This window comes from Ovis canadensis, chromosome 11, assembly GCF_042477335.2.
Source record: "Ovis canadensis isolate MfBH-ARS-UI-01 breed Bighorn chromosome 11, ARS-UI_OviCan_v2, whole genome shotgun sequence".
NCBI classification, from domain to species: Eukaryota; Metazoa; Chordata; class Mammalia; order Artiodactyla; family Bovidae; genus Ovis; species Ovis canadensis.
The window spans coordinates 17,238,091-17,259,825 of record NC_091255.1 but is presented as its reverse complement, the minus strand read 5'-3'; the positions used below and the strand labels follow the sequence as shown (position 1 = coordinate 17,259,825).

General features: G+C 45.7%; 1 protein-coding gene across 1 annotated transcript; it reads right to left on the bottom strand.

Annotated features, from left to right (window-relative positions):
- Positions 1-13,917: 13,917 nt before the first annotated feature.
- Positions 13,918-21,165, bottom strand: DYNLL2 (dynein light chain LC8-type 2). Its single transcript, XM_069602592.1, has 3 exons — positions 20,871-21,165; positions 17,991-18,129; positions 13,918-15,951 (listed from the first exon to the last, which is right to left on the bottom strand). The coding sequence occupies exons 2-3, from the start codon at positions 18,120-18,122 to the stop codon at positions 15,814-15,816; spliced, it is 270 nt and encodes an 89-aa protein (XP_069458693.1). The 5' UTR covers positions 18,123-18,129; positions 20,871-21,165; the 3' UTR covers positions 13,918-15,813.
- Between the last annotated feature and the right edge of the window lie 570 nt (positions 21,166-21,735).

Sequence of the window (21,735 nt, the reverse complement as noted above, 5' to 3'; positions counted from 1 at the left end):
ATTATACCGAGTTTCCTGCTTCCACCTGCTTAAGTAATATTATAATGACATTAACTTGTCAACGCAGAGTTCCTGGGAGTATTTTTCCCTTTAAAAGGATTGTGCAAAAAAAAAAAAAGGATTGTGCACACAGTCAGGTTAGACCTGACTTCCACACTTCCTGCCCTCAAAGCCGGGCCATAGCCACGGATATCTTTTATGCTCTGGTTGGAAAGGAGCTCTCTCTCTGGAGAACAGGCAAGAGCTCACTCCCAGGCCGGATGCAGGGCCACGGGGAGGCAACCCCTTCTCTCCTTCCCAGCCCTTCCCTGCCTGTGGGTGCAGGGACAGGGAGCGCTTGCTTTGAGGCTAAGAGGAGGGTCCGGGTAGAAGCTTGGTAGCTCTCACCTGGTTTAGTCACGAAGGCAAGAGGGTGGTGGACCTTGAAAATAGGGTGAAGTGGATCCACGTTCCTCTCACCTGACTCACTAATAAAACAACTGGGATTCACCTCCAGGCAAATGAAGGTGGCAAGAGTTAGGTCCAAGATCTTATTGTTGGTTTCCTTTAGAATTTTACTAACCTCTTCAAAAATCACAAAAATAACTTCTGCTGATGGCATTCAATGAGACAGCTGTATAATATCCCCCTAAAAGAAGAATAAGTGATTAATCTCTTCCTCACCTCCCCAATACTAGCTGCTCAAAATGATTCTCTACCCACGTCGCCAAACTCACACAGCCATATCCAAACACACACATCCTGCTTAGAGGGTGCTTTGGTCATTGTTTGACAATACAGGATCATGCCACTTGCTTATCTCACCTAATATCATCTTAAACTTTCAGGTCAAAGGATAGACTCTCAGCTCATCCTCTTTGAAGAGCTACATGACATTGCAGAATACGGACGGGACACAGTTTGCTCACCCACACCCTTGAGGATTGACAGGTTGTTTCCAAGTTTTCCTTCCTGACCATTTCGAGCAAGGCGGCAAACAACCATCCTTGGACATATGGCTTTCTCCTTCACACTCCTTTCTGATGGATCCTAGAAGTGAGCTGGGTCAATATACGTGGGTCACTCCTCTCGTTCAACAGTTATTCCCCATATTATTATTCACGTGTCCTTTTCTCAGATCTGCACTGAGCGTCTGCTGCGTGCAGAGCACTGTGTTAGATGTGCAGAAGTAAACGAGACAAGGCTCTGCTCTCGGGCATATGAATACTAAGTAGTATTTACATAGCTGCCATATATTAGTTATATATGCAATTATTAGCGATATGCTAGTTATATAGTATATAACTAGTATTTACATTTATACAACAGACAAAGTGATAACACCCTAAGGGAGGTAAATACAGTTAAAGGGGTGAGGGACTATGTATGTATCTGTGTCCTCTTACTCCGGGGCAGCCAGAGGGTGAGAGTGACTTGAGGGGGCTCTGCCCAGCACAGGCAAGTGCTGGGGCCTTTCCCCTGGGTCCACCCTTCTCCTCATCCCTGGTTGCCCACAAGAGACCACCACTGGAACTGGAGGCCAGCTTTCCCACTCACACTAGCCACCATTTATCACGGCGGCCCTTCTACATGTTAAACATCTCACATAGACTCCCCTATTCACACGAATCCTTACAAACTCACTGCATTCATTAGCTACTGTGTTGTGTTTGTTAGTTGCTCAGTTGTGTCCAACTCTGCCACCCCATGGACTGCAGCCCGCCAGGCTCCTCTCTCCATGGAATTCTCCAGGCAAGAATACTGGAGTGGCTAGCCATGCCCTTCTCCAGAATATCTCCTCTACCCAGGAATCTGCATTGCAGGCGGGTTCTTTACCATCTGAGCCACCAGGGAAGCTCTCATTAGCTATTGCTATGTAACAAATTACTTCAAAATTTACTGGCATAAGCAATAAACTTCTGTTATCTCACGGGTTTTATGTGGCCTTTTGGATCCAACTTCTTTCACTTAGCATAACATCTTCAAGATTCATCCATGTTATACACGTGAATACATATGCCATTGCTTCCATTGCTTTTTATGGCCAAAAAAATTGCACAGTGTGGATATACCACTTTCCTTCATCCATACATCAGTTAACAGACATTCTTTTAAAGTTGCCTTAGATATTACCAAACTAAGTGAAGCAAGTCAGACAGAGAAAGGCAAATATCATATGATATCACTTATATGTGAAATCTGAAAAAATTGATACATATTAAAGCAGAAACAGACTCACAGATAAAGAAAACTAACTTATGGTTACCAAAGGGGAAAGGTAGGGGGAGGATAAATTAGGAGTTTGGGATTGACATATACACACTAATATGTATGAAATAACCAATACTATAACTATATAGCAGAGGGAATTCTACTCAACATTCTGTAATAATCTGCGACTTGCCTGGCAATCCAGAGGTTGAGACTCTGTGCTTCCACCGCAAGGGGCACAGGTTTGATTTCTGATCGGGAACTAAGAGCCCACATGCCCCTTGGCAAATGTGTATGTATGTATATGTAGATATGTATATACACACAGATACATAAATATATATATTCTGTAATAACCTATATGGGAAAAGAACCTGAAAAAGAATGGATATATGCGTATGTATAACTGACAACTTTGTTGTCCATCTGAAACTAGCACAATATTGTAAATCAACTATACCCCAATATAAAATAAAAATTCAACCGAAACAAAAGAAAAATTTAAACAAGCAAAACACCTAAAAATATTCTGAATAAGAATAATGACAAGTAACTCTCTCTAGTGGATAATAAAATTTTTTTTAATCTATGATAACTAATGTTGTTGACATGTCAAACAAATATATAAATGCAACAGAATAAAAATTCTACATTATTCCCATGTAAAAAGTACTATTACAATAGCACAGAAAAAGGAAATCGATATAAACTAACAAAATATATATAGAATCTATATGCTGAAAATTACAGAGCACTTATGGGAAAAAAAATAAAAGAAATCCAAAAAAAGAATAGAAATTCCAGGTTGGTGGATCAGAAAACTCAGCATTGTTAAGATGTCAGTTGTCTTCAAATTGATCTATGAATTCAGTGTAATTCAAACAAAAATCCTAGAAAGATATCTTATAAGTATTAACAACATGATTCTTAAATTTATATGCAAAGGCAAAGAGACTAGAATACCCAAATTAATTTTGAAAAGGAATAACCTTGGAGGATCTACCTTACAAGACCTACTATAAAGCTACAGTACAATGTTGGCAGACAGACAAATAAATGGATGGGACAGAACACAAAGTCCAGAAAGAAGAATGTGGCCAACTGAGTGTTTACAAAGGTGCAAAAGCAATTTAATGGAGAACAGAGTCTTTTCAGCAATGATAATGAAATAATTGGAAAGGACTACAACATACAAAGGGAGGGGAGAAAGGGAGGGACAGAGAGAGGAGAAGAGAAATAAGCCAGGATCCATACCTCATATTATATATAAAGTTAATTCCAAATGGATTATAGATCTATATATAAAACTCTAAAACGTATAGGAAAAAAAAATAGGAGGAAACCTTTGTTACCTTGGGTTAAGCTAAGTGTCCTTAGATACACCAAAAGCACTATGCAAAAAAGAAAAACAATTAGACTTCTCTAAATGTTTTAAATGTTTTCTCTATGAAAGACGAGAGAATGAAAAGACAAGCCAGACACTAAGAGAAAATATTTGCAAATCATATATTTGACAATGGACTTGAATCCAGAACACAGAAGAAATTTTTAAAACTCAACAATGAGAAAACAAATAACCCATTGAAAAGACGAAAAAAGGTCTACAGGTAGCAAATAAGCACATGAAAAGATGCTCAATATCTTTTACCATTTGGGAAACATAAATCAAAATCACAATGAGATATCACTATACTGTTATCGTTCAGTCACTCAGTCACATCCGACTCTTTGCAAGCCCACGGACTTCAGCACACCAGGCATTCCTGTCCTTACTATCTCCCTAAAGTTTGCTCAAACTCATGTTCATTGAGTCGATGATGCCATCCAACCATCTCATCCACTGTTGCCCTTCCTCCTCCTGCCCTCCACCTTTCCCAGAATCAGGGTCTTTTCCAGTGAGTTGGTTCTTCACATCAGGTGGCCAAAGTATTTGAAAAGTTAAAATTAAAAAAGAAAAACTGGCAACAGCTAGTGTCAACAAGGTGAAAGCAAATCACACCCTCATATATTGTTGGTGGGAATGTAAACTGGTGTGGTCACTCTGGAAAACAGTCCGGCAGCTTTCTTTATTTTTATTAGAGTTGCTTTCCAACACTGTTAGTTTCTGTGGTAGAGCAAAGTGAATTTGTTATACATATATATCTATCCCCTCTTTTTTGGATTTCCTTCCCATTTAGGTCCCCACAGGTAATCTCTCTTAAACAAACACCATAAAATACAGTAATCCCACTCTTATTTATCCAACATTACCATTAAACCTGTACACAAACATTTATATTAATAGCAGTACTTGTAATCATCAAAACAGAACCCCAAATGTCCTTCTGTTGGGGATTAGATTAATACATCTTACATATTCATACACGGCAATATTTCTCAACAATGAAAAAGAATGAACTATAATACACAGGAGAGCAACATGGATGAATCTCAAAATAATTATACTGAGCGAAAGAAACCAGACCCAAAAAGAGTACATTGTATTAAAGAGAAAAATGTATGATTCCACTTTTATAAAATTCTGGAAAATGCAAACTAACCTATAAGTGACAAAAAGTAGGTCAGAGGTTGTCTGGTGAAGGCGGCAAGGATGGGAAAGGGCAGAACAAGCAGTTATGAGGAGACGTTTGGGCGTGATAGGCATGTTTCTCAATTGCAGTGATAGTTTTAGCAGTGGCTACCTATGCCAAAAACTTATTAAACTGTTCACTTTAAATGACTGGTTTTTCCAGTAGTCATGTGTGGATGTGAGAGTTGAACTATAAAGAAAGCTGAGCGCCGAAGAATTGATGCTTTTGAACTGTGGTGTTGAAGATTCTTGAGAGGTCCCTTGGACTGCAAGGAGATTAAACCAGTCAGTCCTAAAGGAAATCAATCCTGAATAGTCATTGGAAGGACTGAAGCTAAAGCTCCAATACAGGAGAAGCTGAAGTTCTCCTGATATGAAGAACTGACTCATTAGAAAAGACCCTGATGCTGGGAAAGATTGAAGGCGGGAGGAGAAGGGGACAACGGAGGATGAGATGGTTGGATGGCATCACCGACTCAATGGGCATCAGTTTGAGTAAACTCCGGGAGTTGGTGATGGACAGGGAAGCCTGGCATGCTGCAGTCCATGGGGCCACAAAGAGTCGGACACGCCTGAGCAGCTGAACTGAACTATTGTATGTCTATTACACTAAAATAAAGCTGTTTTTTTTTTTTAATGACCTCCCTCTTTGAACGTTTGGATTCCTCGAGAAGTTGTATCTTTAACTCTGTTGGTTGTTTTGTGTCATCTTGGTTGGGTTATGGTACTCAATTATTCAATCACGTATTAATAATAATATAGGTATTGCTGGGACGGTGTTTTGTGAGATTAATATCAGTTGAAAGAAAGGAGGAAGGGAGATTATCCTGGATAATATTAATAGGCCTGATCCAATCAGTTGAATGCAACTGAGGTTTCCCTGAGGAAGAAGAAATTCTGCTAGCGGACTGAAGCTTCAATTCCTATCACAGTCCCAGCCTGCCAGGCTACAGATTTCAAACTTGTCTAGCCAGCCCCCCAAAACACATAAGCCAAGTACTTACAGTAAATCTCTTTATATAGGGAGAATATATTACATATTAATATATTGTATATCTTATTATATCTATTATAATGGCAATATATATGTTTGAATGTATGTTATATATGGTTGGATATATATACACAAGTATCTCAGTTCTTTTTCTTTGGTATGAAGTGGCCCAAATATACATAGTCACTATTCCCGCCACATTACCTTTTCTCTCCCAGTCTGCCCCTACGACCTCATGGTGAGTTCCCTATAACCAGCTGACTGAGGAAGAGAAAACTCAGGACTGGCTTGAAACCATTCATCTTAGATTGAGGCTTAAACCCACGTGCCTGGACTCAAACCCAACCCAAACCCTGTTTGGGACGCTAACCCACCATCTTTTAATCAGAACCACTCACCTGGTGTCTGGACTTACTGAGGCTGAGGATCTTTGTGTCTCAGCACAGAAGGAATTCAGCCAGAGGCAAAGTGATAGGCAAGAAATCGATTTATTAGTATGGGATGCTTGTAAGAGATGCAATCAGACAGGCGAGGGAGCTCTGCCCCAAGGATTAAGTGGGCTACAATTTTACAGACAAAGAAAAGGGACAGGGGTAAAGACCCCCTCCTTCACGGCTCACATCACTAGCCCCTTCTTTGTATCAGGCAGGAGAGCGTCTGACCCTGAGGTCAAACTAGGATTATTATAGGCTTATTCAAATCACTAGAAGGATGGTGACATTTTTCTTTCTCCTAATGACCTGAAGCACATCTCGTGCTTTTATTTATAGCTTTATAGTTAAGCAGGGCTTCTCCGGTGGCTCAGTTGGTAAAGAATCTGCCTGCAATGCGGGAGACCTGGGTTCAGTCCCTAGGTTGGGAAGATCCCCTGGAGAAAGGCATGGCAACCCACCGTTGTCTGGAGAGTTCTTGTCTGGAGAATTCCCATGGACAGATGAGCCTGGCAGGCTCCAGTCCATGGAGTCGCAAAGAGTCAGACACAACTGAGCAACTAAGCACAGCATAGTTAAGCAAGCCTACTTCATCCCACCAAGTTCCAATACCCTTCCTAAGCGAGCATTGACTTACAGTGACCTCCCAAACTTTCCTAGGCGTCCCTCTCGATCTATAGTCCACTACTACAACTCCCTGTTATTGTTTAGCCAGCAAGTCCTGTCCAACTCTTAGCGACCCCATGAACTGTAGCCCACCAGGCTCCTCTGGAGTGGGGTGCCATTTCCTTCTCCAGAGGATCTTCCCAACCCAGGCATCGAACCCACGTCTCCAGCATTGGCAGGCAGATTCTTCACCACTGAGCCCCCAGGGAAGCCCCACAACTACCTGTGTAACTATCTTATTCTACCCCTATCAGGCTTACAGATGGTTCTGCACAATATGTAGACACCTCCCTAAAAAAAGTGGACAACTACAGCACTATAGTGGTAGGACACCCCTTTCTAGTGCATTCTGAAGGACATTAGGCAGTAAATCTCCCCAGTGGGCAGAATTCTGATTAGGGCACCTGGCTGTTCATTTGGAAAAGAAATGGCCAGAGGCATAAGTTTGATTCATGCCTGTGGCCAATGGTTTGGCTAGATAGCCAGGGACTTGGAAGGAACATGACTGGAAAATTGGTGACAATCAATCTAGGTCACAGTCCTGTCTGAATGAACAAAGACTGTGAAGACACTTGTATCTGATGTGAATGCTCACCAAAGGTGATTTTAGTAATCAGAGGTGGATTTTAGTAACCAAGTAGATAGGGTGACCAGCCACCCTGTCATTGCCCACTGGCTTATAAACAAAGTAGACAGACGGCAGGGAGGAAGGTTATGCATGGGCTCAGCAGCATAACTTCCACTCACCAAGGCCTAACTGGCTACAGCCACTGCTGAGTGTGCAATCTGCCAGCAGCAGAGACCAACGCTGAGGCCCGGCACCCTTCCCTGGGATGACCGGTCAGCTGCCTGGCGGCAGATTGACTACACTGGGCTGCTTCCACCATGGAAGGGACAGTGCTTTGTTCTTACTCTGCAAACACACATGGATTTGCTTTCCATGCATGTACTGCTTCTGTAGACTTCTAGAATGCCTTATCCACCATCGTGGTATTCCACACAGCACTGCTTCTAATCAAGGAATTCACAGCAAATGAAGTGCAGTAATACACTCATGTTCACAGACTCCCGGATTTACCATGTTGCCCACCATCCTGAAGTTGCTGACTTGATGGTTGAATGGCCTTTTGAAGACCCAGTTACAGATGTAACTAGGTGGCAACACTTTGCAGGGCTGGGGCAATGTCTTTCAGGAGATTGTCTGTACTCAGCATTCCGTGTATGGTGCTATTTCTCCCACAGCTAGGATTCATGGTTCCAGGAGTCAAGGAGTGGAAATGGAACGGCAGCATTCAATATTAACCCTAGTGATTCATTTGAAAACTTTTGTTTCCTGTATCTGCAACCTTATGCTTGCTGATCCAGAGGTCTTCATTCCAAAGGGAGGAATGCTTCCACATTCACATGAGGATTCCACTGAACTATAAGACTGCCACTTCCATTTTAGACTCCTCATCCCTCTGAAGAAACAGGCAAAGATGGGAACTACTACACTGGCTGAGGGGATTGATACTGACTACCAAGGGGCAAGGGGGCTGCGACCACATAATAGAGATAAGGGAAAGCATGTCTGGAATACAGGAGATCCCTTAGGGCATCTCTTAGCACTATCATAGCCTGTGACTCAAGTCAATGGAATACTGTAACGATTCAATTCAGGCAAGATTTCTAATGCCACAAACCCTTCAAGAATGGATGTTTGGGGGCATCCCACCAGGAAAGAAAACAAAAACAAAACACACAACCAGTAATGAGGTGCTTGCTGAGGGGAAAGGCAATATGGAATGGACAGCAGAAGACAGTAGTTGTAAAGACCAGTTATGACCCCCTGACAAACTTCAGAAAGGAGGACTGTATGAGTATTTATTCCTTATTTTATCGTGAATATGTCTGTGTCTTTTTTCTTCCCTCTCTTATCTCTTTGCCATCTAGTATAAAATGTATTAATAAAAGCTAACTTTACATTAGTGAAGTTACAGGATTATTAACATCATCCAAGGACTTGGCCTCCTCTTCTGGGGAAAGTGTTAGTATATTTTCAGTCACACACAGGATAGATATATCATGTTAGGTGGAAGCATGACTTTTTTACTGTCTTTATAAGGAGATTAAATGTGTTTTAAGGAGATGTATATTGGTGTCAGGTTGACTGGATATAATCTGTGATGATCAGTTTTATGTGTGATCAGTTGACTAGGCTCTAGTACCTAGATATTCAATCAAACACTAATCCAGATGTTGCTATGAAGATATTTTCTAGACGTTGTAACATCTACAATCAGTTAACTTAATGTAAAAAAAAAAAAAAATTCCTGGATCTGGGTGAACCTGATCCAACCAGCTGAAAGGCCTAGTAGTTTCCCCGAAGAAATTCCACTCCTACCCAAGTGTTTCTAGCTTGACCTTCCTTATGGCCTGCACTACAGATTCCAGACTTGCCAACCTGACCCCTATCATTGCAAAAGCCAATTCCGTGCAATAAATACAGATGACTAGATAAGACAATTGACTGACAGATAGGAGAGAGAGGACATCCACAGGTTGCATCTCTATCTCCTCTGTGGTGGAAAATCTTGCATCCCTTGAGAGTCAGAGCTTATTTTACATCCAAAAGGGATCATCCAACATATTCATCAGGCATGTCCCCTAAAATTCCTGGGGAAATCCCAGGAGTTTAAAGGATTATTCTAATGGAGGAGTCAATTGGGCAGGTCAGAGGAATACTCCTAGTGTTTTTTCAGGGCATGCCTTCAGATATGTTAAGTCCTTTCATATTTATTAAACTGTCTGAAACACATTGGAATGCTACACAGTCACTTAAAAAATATGCTCTTTATCAACTGTCTCTGAAAGGGGATACAAAACCTCATAATAGTAATTGCTTCTAAGGAGGGAGCCCAGTGGCTTGGGAACAGGAATGGGAGGAAGAATTTTCACTTTTTTCACTTTAGGAATGTTGGATTATGTGAATCTATCATCAAAGCTAGGGACTGGCAAACTGCCATCCACAAGCCAAATCTAGCCCACTGCCTGCTTAAAGTTTTGCTGGAGCGCCTTCATGCCATTTGTTTACATACTGGCTACGGCTGCTTTCATTCTGCACTGGCAGAGTTCAGTCATCGAAACAATTACAGACACTACGTACATGATGTCATATGGCGCACAAAGCCTAAAATATTTACCATCTGACCTTCTATGGGAATTTGCTGATATCAATTTAGATTTTTTTTAAGTAGAAAAGTAAACTGACATTAAAAGATTAAAACGTGCCCCCAAAAGAACTGAAAACACCTGGCCACACAAAAACTTAAATGTTAATGTTCATAGCAGCACTAGTCACAATAGGCAAAAAGTGGAACCAACCCAAAAGTCACTCAACAAATGAATACATTAAACAAAAGATATAGCCACACAATGGAACACTGCTTGGCCAGAAAAAGAAATGAAATGTTGGTAAATGTTACAACGCAGATGAACCTTGAAAACATTATGCTGAGTGAAAGAAGCCAGACACAAAAGGCCACATTTCATTTATGTGATATACATTATGATTTCATTTATGTGATATGTCCAGAAAAGGCAAATTCACAGTAACAGAAAATACACTAGGGGTTTACAGGGGTTGCCGAGGAAGAAAGAACTAAGAGTGACTGCAAGTGGGTTTCTTTGAGGAATGATGAAAACGTTCTGGAATTAGATGATGGTGATAGTTGGATAACTCTTTGAATATATTAAAACCACTGAATTGTATACCATCACCAAGTAGAAGGCATTTCACAGTAGGGGAAAGTTCTACATCCTAATTATTCCAAACATCCATGAGATCTTAGGTACATTTCTTTCCCTGTCTGGTCCTTAATTTCCTTCTCTATCATACAGATGCAATTGGACAGCATGGGAAAAGGCCAGTACAATGAGATGTGAGGGGAGATCTGGGGGGCCTGACATCCCAGAATCCTTTATTCTTTCTTCAAGATTCATAATCACTGACTCTAAAAACCACTATTTTCATCATCATCATGTTCCAATTTCAAAGCACTTTCACATACATGTCAGTTGATACTCATAACCACCCTTTAGGGAAGACAGGTATTATCCCCATCTTACAGATGCAGAAATTGAACTTCAGAGTCAAATGACTTACCAAAGTTCGCAGTGGTTAAATGTAGGAGCTGGGACTCAGTCCTAGGTTCTGTCCACAACATCACACTGGCCTCTCTCTAAAGCCATAGACAGCAGTTTCCAGCATCCTCACTACAAACTACACATCGTTTGGATAAAGCAAGGGAGAAGAGGCACAAGGACATGGGCCCTCCTTGGCCTTTTCTTATGAACCTCTCTATAACGGCATAGCGGCAGTCTGTGCATAGGAGTATTCACGTACACTGGGGTGGACACCAAGCCCATGGTGTCACAAAGATGTACATAAAGGTATACAGGACCTGCTCAACAGAAGACAGATCACTCCTCCTTACCAGAATGGTGGGGAAGCTGTGCCTTTAGTTCAGGGGAGACCTGAGAGCATGGAACTCTGGGGGTCTGCTCTCTCCTAAATCTAGAAGACTCATTAACCCTTCTCATGAAATTTCTAGAAGGGACAGCTCCTCAGTGCTTAGTAGACAAGAGAAATGAGAAGGGAGAGCCTGGGAATTATCCTCATTGCCTTTGTTGAAGTAGAGCCTAGGAAAGGGAGTAACAGCGAATAAAGCATTCGGTCCTAAGCTCAGAGAACTGGACCTAAATCTCAAGGAGTATCTTTGAGACGACTGCTGTCAAACCCAGGTCAGTCCTTGTAAATCAGTGTCTGAGCACTAGTAACACTACCAGCTATGTGCGCTTCAGCAGGTCATTCACCCTCCCTGATTCAGTTTGCTTATCCAAAAATGTGGCTAATGACTGCTGGGGTCTAGCTCAGAGGGGATTTCAGTGGCTTAAATGCTTTAAAAATAAAATGTACTTTATGAACACGCTTTCATTCTCCCATGGCTGCCAAGAAAGAAGGGCTGAACACACTTGGGGAGTAACCCACTGACGACTTTCCAGGGCTTGCTAGCAAGGGGGAGCCAAGCCAAAGGCTAGTCTCTTCAGAAAAAGCCAGATTGCCCATGTTTGCTTGCACTTTTTTTTCATTTTACCAATAACATTTATCAAGTATTTCCTATAGAATACGTGCTGTTCTGGGAGCCTGAAGATAAAGCAGTGAAAAAGAAATGGTTCTGCTCTCAAAAAGCTTATTTTCTACTTGTGAGAGATGAATAAATTAATGACTGTCAAGCACTGGCAGGTGCTGTGCTGAATTTAACTGGGTAAGATTAATAGTGACTGGGGAGTGGTACTGTTTCCTATAGGATATCAGAGGGCCCCTCTCATAAGAGGGTATTTGAACAAAGACCCGAAGGAAGGGGATAGTTTAGGAAACGGCCACACCTCTGGTCTAAGCTAGAGAACACTTGAGTTTTGGGGAGAGACAGACACATTGTCCAGGGCAACAGAATCTCCTACCATGCTGGTTTGGTTTGCCCTTCTTGGATTCATCTCTACTCTTCTTCCTGCTATGCTCCCTGGGGAGAGCGGGGGCTGACCCCTAGACTGGATCTCTGGGTCATCTTGCCATCTGCTGCATGTTAGGTTCAGCCAAAAGGAGGCCCCAGAAAACTGGAGTGCAGGATGAAACTGATGCTCCAGCTTTCTCGGCCTGGCCACAGTTCTGACAGTGGCTGCATCGCTCTGCCACAGCTCCCATCAGCTTTCCACAGCCCTTTTGTAGTCCATCCTCCCATGCGATCCTCCTGGGTCCCAGGGGGTAGGGGCTCGTCAGGAGTCTTGCAAGATTAACCTAGATGAACACCAACTACCTACCTGGGCCAGAGTGCATTGTCCATAGTTGCCACCTAGACTGCCCCTCCCATCACGACAGGAAGTTTTGACCCTAGAGGCACCCATCATAAATTGTGGACCGTGGCCTCACTCTCCTCCCTCAAACTCCAGTTCTGTCGAATTATTCATCCCAGCAAAGGTAGGAACAGAAATTGAGGTTCTAGAGCCCCCCTATTACTTCCTTAGGACCTCACTGCCCTGGAGGTTTTTCTAAGATCCAGCCCATAGACTTCCTATGTGAAGGAACTTGACCTACCTAACTCCCAAAACCAATAGCTCATTGCCCAGTTCATTTCCTTGATACTATTTATCACTATTCCCTGTAGCTCAAACAGTGAAGAATCTGCCTGCAACACAGGAAACCCAGGTTTGATTCCTGGGTCAGGAAGATCCTCTGGAGAAGGGAATGACAATCCATTCCAGTATTTTTGCCTCGAGAATCTCATGGTTAGAGGACCCTGACAGGCTATAGTCCATGGGGTCGCAAAGAGTCAGATACAACTGAGTGACTAACACTACTACTATTTATCACTACTGGCTTTTCATTATGTACGTCACGAAGAAAAGAAAAGAAGTTCCTTGTTTTATTCTCCTTTGTGAACAGCATCTTAGGCTCAAGTATAAAACTCAAATAGTGAATGAGAACAGAAATGAGTATAAAGCATCTCTGCTCCCTACACCCTCCCCAAGGGTTATAGCCATAAGCCTAGACATAAATGGCTTAGGGTCACCAGCCTGGGCAGGTACTCTCAGAAGCATCTTAGTACTGCTGACTTCTCCAGGTGTATGTGGGCAGGAGCCTCAAGCAAGCCAAGAGATAATCCAGGAGTCAGAGAATCACTCCGGTTCCATCTTGCTGAAGTGAAGGCCCTCAGCTTCTCCATTCCTGAGTGGCTAAGACACAGTCTTCCAGGCTCAACATCTATCATACAGAAGAATCAAAATGTGGCTCGCCAAACCATCTCCACCAACGAGCCAATAAACCTCGTGGGTGAGTGCTGCTGGTTATTTTCCTTCACTTAAGGGACCCAAGCCTTGGCCCTCCAACTAAGACCGGATTCAGACCAATCAGTGTCTCTTTAGCCCCATTCTACTCCACACTATATACCTACCCCATCCATGTGTGGCAACCCTGCCACCAAGCAAGCCATCCCTCCTTTACCCCCAAAGAAACCCAAACAGCTCAGAAGTGCATCAATCGACCTTTAATGTCCAAAAGAGGCGTGGATGCAGAGCACAGAAGATGTGGTGGGGTCTCAGCCCCTGCTCCAGAAATGAGGGAGAGATGAACACAAACTAGACATTTCCAACTGGCCACACAAGTCTGGGAGGGCAGGGGGAAACAGATCTAGACATTCATAAAAAAATAAAACCTAAAATCAAGCACTCAGCTTTGTGCCCACCAAACGGTTTGATATGGGGAACTCACTCACCATCCAAGTCCCCACCCTCCCCTGTCAGCATCAAAAAGAAAGCTCAGTACACACTAAAGGCTTGGGAAGGGGGCATTCTCCTCCCTCCCTGCCAACCCCAAGGATGGACTTGGAAGAAAAAGAGAATGAGCTGGATCCCAAACCCCCCACAGCATCAACCCTACACATGAGAGTTTTCAATGCAGTTTATAAGAATCAGTAGCTCAATCAGCAATGACATCCCCCCCATCCCCCACCCCATCCCTTTTGATCCACAGATAAGATTTCCCCAGCACTCCCCTTGGAATCTCCTACCACTAGTGACTCTGCTCCATCCCCAAATTCCTGGCTTTACCACTGCAAGACTGACCTCCTCTGAAGTTCCCCCAAAGCCCCTCAACAGCCCTTTATCACTTCCATCCTGCCTCCCACAAGAGGCTGCCACCATTCCCAAAGTCACTTTCCCTCACCACTGAGACTAGGCTCCAAAACGGATGGTAGCATGGCCACCTCTTCCTGGGCTATCCTCCTAAAGCCCACCTGGGAGCAGATGGCCATAGGGCAAGCAGTGTCTAGGCCAGATGGCTGAGGGGGGTGATACCCATACTCACCCCCCAAAACAGATGCCCCAGAGGTTCACATAGGTCCACTTATCTACCCATATACCGGAGAGATTCCACAGCCCTGCCCCTCCCTCCCCTCTACCCCAAACCAAGATACATACACACATTCACACACATATACACAGAGGAAAATCAAGGGAAACATTGATTTGGTTTGATTGCTAAGACCTAACTAAGAACTAGTCATCAGAAATTCCCTTGCCAGCCAACTAACAGGGGCTGCTCTAAGAGAACTCCAGAGGAATGAGAAAACCAAGGGCTAAGCAGGGAGCAGACAGGAGGGAAGAACGAAAACAAAACAAACAAAAAAAACTGAGCTAATCCTACCCTCAACACCCTCCAAGCACGAGCTCTGGCAGGAAGAATAAAAGAAGGTAATCCACGAAGACACAGCCCTTACTTAGAAACTCTTCTGACAAAGACAGCAAGACAAGTCTGCTCCCCACTCCCACACGCCACAGACAAATACGTCTCAGGGCCTCTTAAAGAATCCAGCCCCACCCCCTGCCCCAAGCCGTGGAATCACAGTTCAGTGGAATATTCTCCCTGGTACTAGATCAATCCCCCTACCCTCCATCCTATCCCTCTCTCCTTGTCAATCCTAACACTGTCCCTCCCGCAGCCTTCCTGGCCCTCCTAAAGCAGCATCCACCACCAGGAGGAGGCACCTGCAGTTTTAGTTCCACCTCCAGAAACCTATTTCTTTTCCCCAGCCCTCCTAGTCTTACAGGCTTTGTTGAGGGCTTTTTATTTGTATAGGGAGAGAAAGAGAAAAGGGAGGAGTGGGAGAGATTTCCTAGTGCAATACAACCAAAAAAAAAATTTAAGTCTTGAAAAATAAACATAAAGCAGCCTTCTTCCCCAGGCAACTAAACAGAAAGAAGTTTGGTTTTGTTTACTGCGACATACACATGAAATCGAGTATACAGTCCATGCAGTAGCACAGCCATTGGAGAGGACATCCTGATGCTGGCCCCAGTGCAAAACAGTCCCAGCAACGCTGCCTGCTTGCCATTGCTGCCGCCGCCACTGACACCTTCACTGTGGCCACCTAGCCTGACTTGAAGAGGAGGATTGCAACTTGACCCAAGTAAAAATAGATGAAGTGCTTTGTCTCATGTGTAACGTAGCTGCCAAAATTTCGGCCCACGATACAGTGCCAGGTAGGGTTATATTTCTTGTCAAATTCCTAAAAGAAGAAAAAAAAGGAGAAGAAAGGCAATTAGGACAGCTGGAGATGAGAAATCAGAATAAGAGTCTGATTGGTTTAGCTGTCATCCCCACCCCACCCCCAGTCTATGGCTTCAGTTCTCTGAACTTCAGGAGCTCAGGTTCTAAGGTTGGCTAGAACACTCCTTCGTTAATAATATAATACCACAAAGGCTCCATTATTTCTCTCTTGAACTTTACACCTCTAACATCTCTTGTCTCTCTAGCTACCTACTCAAAAGCCCACCCCGCGATTCTTCAGCAAGGGAATCAGAAAAACCAACAGAATTAAGAACCACTCCAGTGATGTCACACAGCATTGAGTAAAAGAGAAAAGCAAGTCTCTCTGACTTGCCACTCACATGTCACACTACTAAACTAGCATTTCCAAATGCCAAAAACCAAGTCACTAGAGCAAAATGGGGACCGAACAGGAAGCAATTCTGTCTAAGCCAACTTTAAAGGCACTCCAGCGTCCCAGGCACTGTGTGGGCTGTAAGCACAGGACAAGGGCCCAGTCATGAGATTGAGGCAATTCCCTCACTTCTCTCAGGGATTGAAGTTCAACATCAAAAGCCAGCGAGGAAATCCTCAGGACCTAATCAGACAGGCCCTGCCACCCTGTGAACCCAGCAGAAAACAGATGGCTCAGTTCTAGATGCACCCTGCCACAACCATGAAAGGAGAGCAGCCCTCCACCACAGGCTCAGCAGCGCTGCCAGCCCTGGACCTCTGTCTGCCAGGAGCTCAACCACCAACTTGTTTAGTTTTCTCACGGCCCCCACACCACATGGCTCCAGAAGGCATTGGCCAACAGTGGAGAGGGCACGGGCCACCACACAGAGCGCTATTCCTGACCGAAGACTGTGACATGAGACCCACAGTTGCTTCCCCATAAGCAGAACAAGAAAGCAGGACTGAAGATAACCTAAGGATTCTCCTCAGAGTCCATGATTCTACACTTTCTCCCTGAAAAGAACAGAAAAGGCATCACTCAACGAGGAACCAGCACCCCTAGCAGCCTGGCTGGCTCTGCATCCCTTGGCTACACACACAGAAAAAGTCTCTCAAGACTCCAGTTTCCACTTCTCATACCACACAAAGACAGCAAAGAGCTCTGTAAACCCAAGGACACTATACCACCTGTATGGACCATAATGCCATGGCTCTTAGGCATCCTTGGGATACTAGAGCTGAGAATATCAGACTGGGACTATGCCACCAATGCACATGGACCCTGACTGGAAATTAGGGACCCTGAGTACCACCTCTCACCTCTAGCTCAGCTGCTTCCTCACTATATATATGTTAACTATATCTATTCACCCTTTCATTCAGAAATTTTTCAAGGATTAAATCTACTGCCCCAATAATGCTCATCTATTAAAAAAAATATATATATATATATATATATATACATATTCAAGCACACCCTTTCCTTAAGAAGGTAGGGAGAAGGTAATTAGTACACGAGTCCATTGTTTTATGCAGGGCAGGGGCACACAAGTCGACTGTGGGATCTTAGTTCCTTGACCAGGGATTGAACCCAGGCCACACCAGTGACTGCACTGAGTCCTAACCAATGGACCACCAGGGGTCCTTTTAAAGAGAGGAAAAGGAAATCTCCTACATAATGAGACTATAGGGCTATCCCATTTTAAATGATGCAGCTCCCCCAAAATTTATGATCTTATCTTATCCATTCAAACATCCCTGATCTTCATTTTGAATAGTTCTGAATTGGAACAGTTATATTTAATCCTTTAGTTTTACGCCCTGTTGTTCTGCAGTCATGTAATTATCTGTAAACACACACACACCCCAGCACAGTGAAGAACTCTTAATGTGAATCTCTAGTAAATAAGATTCATTCCCCAATTTACCTGCTTCTCAAGTTCTCAGGGTTCTGTCTGCATGGACTACACCTACTTTCCTATGTCCCCTGCTCCAGCCCTCCTTGGGGCGCAGGTGAGCTATCCATCCCTACCCCGACCACCAGCCACAGTCCTCCCAGCACACCTTCTTGATATAGGCAGCAATGTCCTTCTCTATGTTGTACTTCTCCATAGCCTGCGTGGCACAGTCGACGGCATCTTGTTGCATGTCCTCAGACATGTCTGCATTCTTGATCACTGCCTTCCGGTCAGACATGGTGACACTGCAGAAGAAGCAGAGAGGTGAGGCTGCAAGCCCGTGCTCCGGGCAATGAACAGGAACAGCTGGGTGTGGGAGACAGCAGCACAAAAGGTAAGAGCAACAGAAAATACAGACATGAAGCATTGTAAGAGGGAGATCCTAAGATTTCAGCAGAGATGAGGTTGCCAGGTCTGGGAAACACAAGGTAAATAGTTAAAAAGACATTAAGTCGTCAGTTTTTGTATTTAAAATGAGGCTTTTCCAACTCTAAATTTATTTCTAGTATTCTGAACAGCATCAACAGCCAAAATACTACAATATACCAGCTACCAGTTGTATCCTTGGGCAAGTTACTTAACCTTTGTGCTCTGTTTATCATCTTAAAATGGGGACTTGAGTTAACCTGAGGGCAAACCAGGTGATATAACACCTGAACATAATAAGCCCTTGATTTAATAACCATTATTATATCATTGGCATCACAGTAGGAAGATGAATTAGGTCTGGTCCTTGAACAAGTCACTCAGCCTTTCTGCATTTGATTACTTCCATTTTAGCAATGAGGATAGCTCTCTATCAGGAGTTGCTATAAGAATTAAAATGAGGTTATATGAGAACACTGCAAACAAGGGCAGTCTACACAGTGGTCTGTCCCATTAACCAGATTCAGCCCACCACCTGCTTTAAACAGCTTTATAGAAACACTCTACAATGGCAGAGTTGCACAGTTACAAGAGATGATATGGCTTGTAATGCCTAAAATATTTATTATCTAGCCCTTCACATAAGACGACTGCTAAGTCCTAGGCTACCAATGCGCAATGGTGACAGAGACAACAAAAGGTGAAGAATTATTATTTTAACTGCACTGCTTCATAACCCTGCCATCTAAGCCACTGCATTCACCCTATAGCAACCAAAGTTCCAGGGCAGACCTTGCATGGTCCCTCCTTAGGATAACAAGAATTACAAGTCGGGGAGCAAGGGCCTGCCTAGCAGTCTATGGCATGTGAGGTGCCTGGCAGGAACAGAGATGAGCTGCAAAATCCTGTCCTCTGTCCTTGACCACAGTCCCTGCAGCAAAAATCTATATCCCCCCTCCCAGGTATTATTCCCCAAAGCACCACTCTGCGATCAGCCCAGTGGGCAAAAGATGCTGCTGTTTCAGCCCTATCTGATACAAAGCTACACAGGAACCTGTCTGCTCAAGGAGAGATCCCTGGTATCATTCCAGGCCACCTTGATCTGAGTCTACACTAACCTGTGGGTTGGATGGGCAGAAAGGGAAGCAGAATTCACGACTACTTCAGCCTGCACCAGATGCAAAGGATGCATACATGCCTGCTGCTAACCAGGCAGCCCTTTAGTGCATCCAGGGCACCTCTGTCTCGCACTGGCAAATTAAGCAGGGCTGGTTCCACTTCAGCAAGTGGCAGAGCAATGGGTTAGTGTCCCAGCGCCCTCTGCTCCCACGCTCCTGAGAGAAAAAATCAAGAGCCTGGAGAGGAGTCTGTGAGTACTACCTGGGGCTGAAGAGGTCAGGAGAATCCAGTTCAAGGCCTAGCCATTATGACCTGAGGCAAATCAGCATCTTTTTTAAAAAATGGTTGAAATAAATGTGGCACCTTCAATGGGTTTGAGCAAAGGTACAACAGCAACACAGAATATTCTAAGGCTCATTAAGTGTGACGAAAACTAGTGTCACCTGGTGGCCTATCCCAGGTTACCACTCAGAAGGGGGCACTGTTTACAAATCCAAGGGTGGGAGTGCGGCCCGGTTAAAGTATGAAATCAGCATCCCTTTTCCCAGCAAGCTAAGCTGCTCCACTGCCTCATCCTCAAAAGTCCAAAGGAACAACTTTGTCACAGTGATTAAAAGCTACCTTACCCTCCAGGAGAGCCTGCAGTTACATAATGTTGGTCTTGTGACTACAATGCCACGATTCTTTTACCCCTGGCCCCCCAGGCGTCAGAGAGGTGAGGCCTAGCCCCAGCCTCCCCTGTCCAAGGTGCCAGGGAGAAAAAGGGAAGGGAGGGGCCAACGTAGCCCCTCCCCCCGAGGGGGGGGGGAGCTAGGGACCTGGGCCTCCACACTGAAGGATGACCGAGGGCCCCAGGCCAGCTACCTCAGTCACGAGCCAGGGGCTTCTCTGAAAAGCAAAGAGGGCACTCCAGGACAGCTCCCCCTCCTCTATTCCCAGCCTTGCGACAAAAAGGCCAAGCTTTCGAACGACACGACCCGCCCTCCCCAGCCCCCAACACGCACTACGCTTATATTTCCTCCCTTCGGAACCCCACGGGGCCGTCTCCCTCCACTACCCCATCCTCCAGAGGACTGCAGTCCCGAAGGCCGGCACCTGGGCGATGAGAAAGCATCCTCCCCGCCACCTCCACCCGGCCGGCCGGCCGGCCGGCCGCCCTCCCCCGCCAGGCCTGGAGCAGCGCCGGAGTGACGGGGCGTCCTCGCTGCAGGAAGGACGCCCCAGAGGGTGGCGGCGGGAGGAGCCGCGTCACGCCCGAGCCCGCTCCGCCGCTTTCCCTCGGCCCCGACCCCAGGGCCTCCGTGCGCGCAGGAAGATCCCGGGGGGCTGGAGGCCGCACATCGGCAGCCGGTGGCCCCGGCCGCGCCCCGAGATCGCGAGGGTAACGGGGTGGCGCAACCCTGGGCCGGAGAGGCGCCGGAGGCGTCACGCCGAAGCGGGCCTCGCGGCCGAACCTAGCGAGTCGGGCCACCGCCCCGGGGCGCCCCCACCCACCGCTCACCTTCACAGAGGCGAGTTCTCGCGGGGCCCCGGGGGAGCAGCGATGGCCTGAGGCAGAGCGCGGGCAGGGCGGTGTCCCTTCGGCTCCTCCGGCAGCAGCCGCCGCCGCCGCCGCGGTCTCCGGCTCCCGCAGGCCCGGACCGAGCGCTCGCGCCGCCGCCGTCCGCCCTAGAGCTTTCCCGGCCGCCCGCGCTCCGCCTCGCGCCCGCCGACCCGCCTGCTCCGCGTTGGCGCCTCGCAGCTCCGCTCCGCTCCGCTCTGCCGCTGCTCTGCCGACGCGCGATCCCCACTGAAATAGCGCCCCGCCCCCGCCCCCCCGCCGCGCGCGCCGCCGTCCGCGCTCCCCATTGGCTGGGCCCGCCCGGCCCCGCACTGCGGGCTTCTCCCCGCGCCGCTCTCGCCCCACATCTTGTTTCCTCCCACAATGCCTCGGGGCGGAGGGAGGGGGTGGGGAAGGGGAGCGGGAAAGAGTTGGGGGAGGGAGACGTGGCCTTCAGAAGAGAAAAAAGAAGTATGCAGACCCCTCTACCCGGGGCTGGAGAGGCCAGGCCTAAAAAGGAGTAAAGAGGCAAGGTTCAAAGTGAGGGAAATAGAGGGAGGGGCGTCAAGACCCCAATCCTAAGAAGAATAAAAGGAAACAGTGGGATGGAGATTTCAAACGTTGGGAGCAGATGGGAAAGGGGTAGAGACCCTAACCTTTGAAAGAGGAAGGGAAGGAGGTGAAGTCATCAGCTTTAAGGAAAACAGGACTCCTTCCCTCCCCCCAAAACTGTGGGAAGGAGAGGACAGCCAGCGCTAGGGAGAGGTAAAGCCATAAACAGCCCCAGGGCTCGCCCCCCCGCACTTTCTGGGAAGGCCCCTTCCCT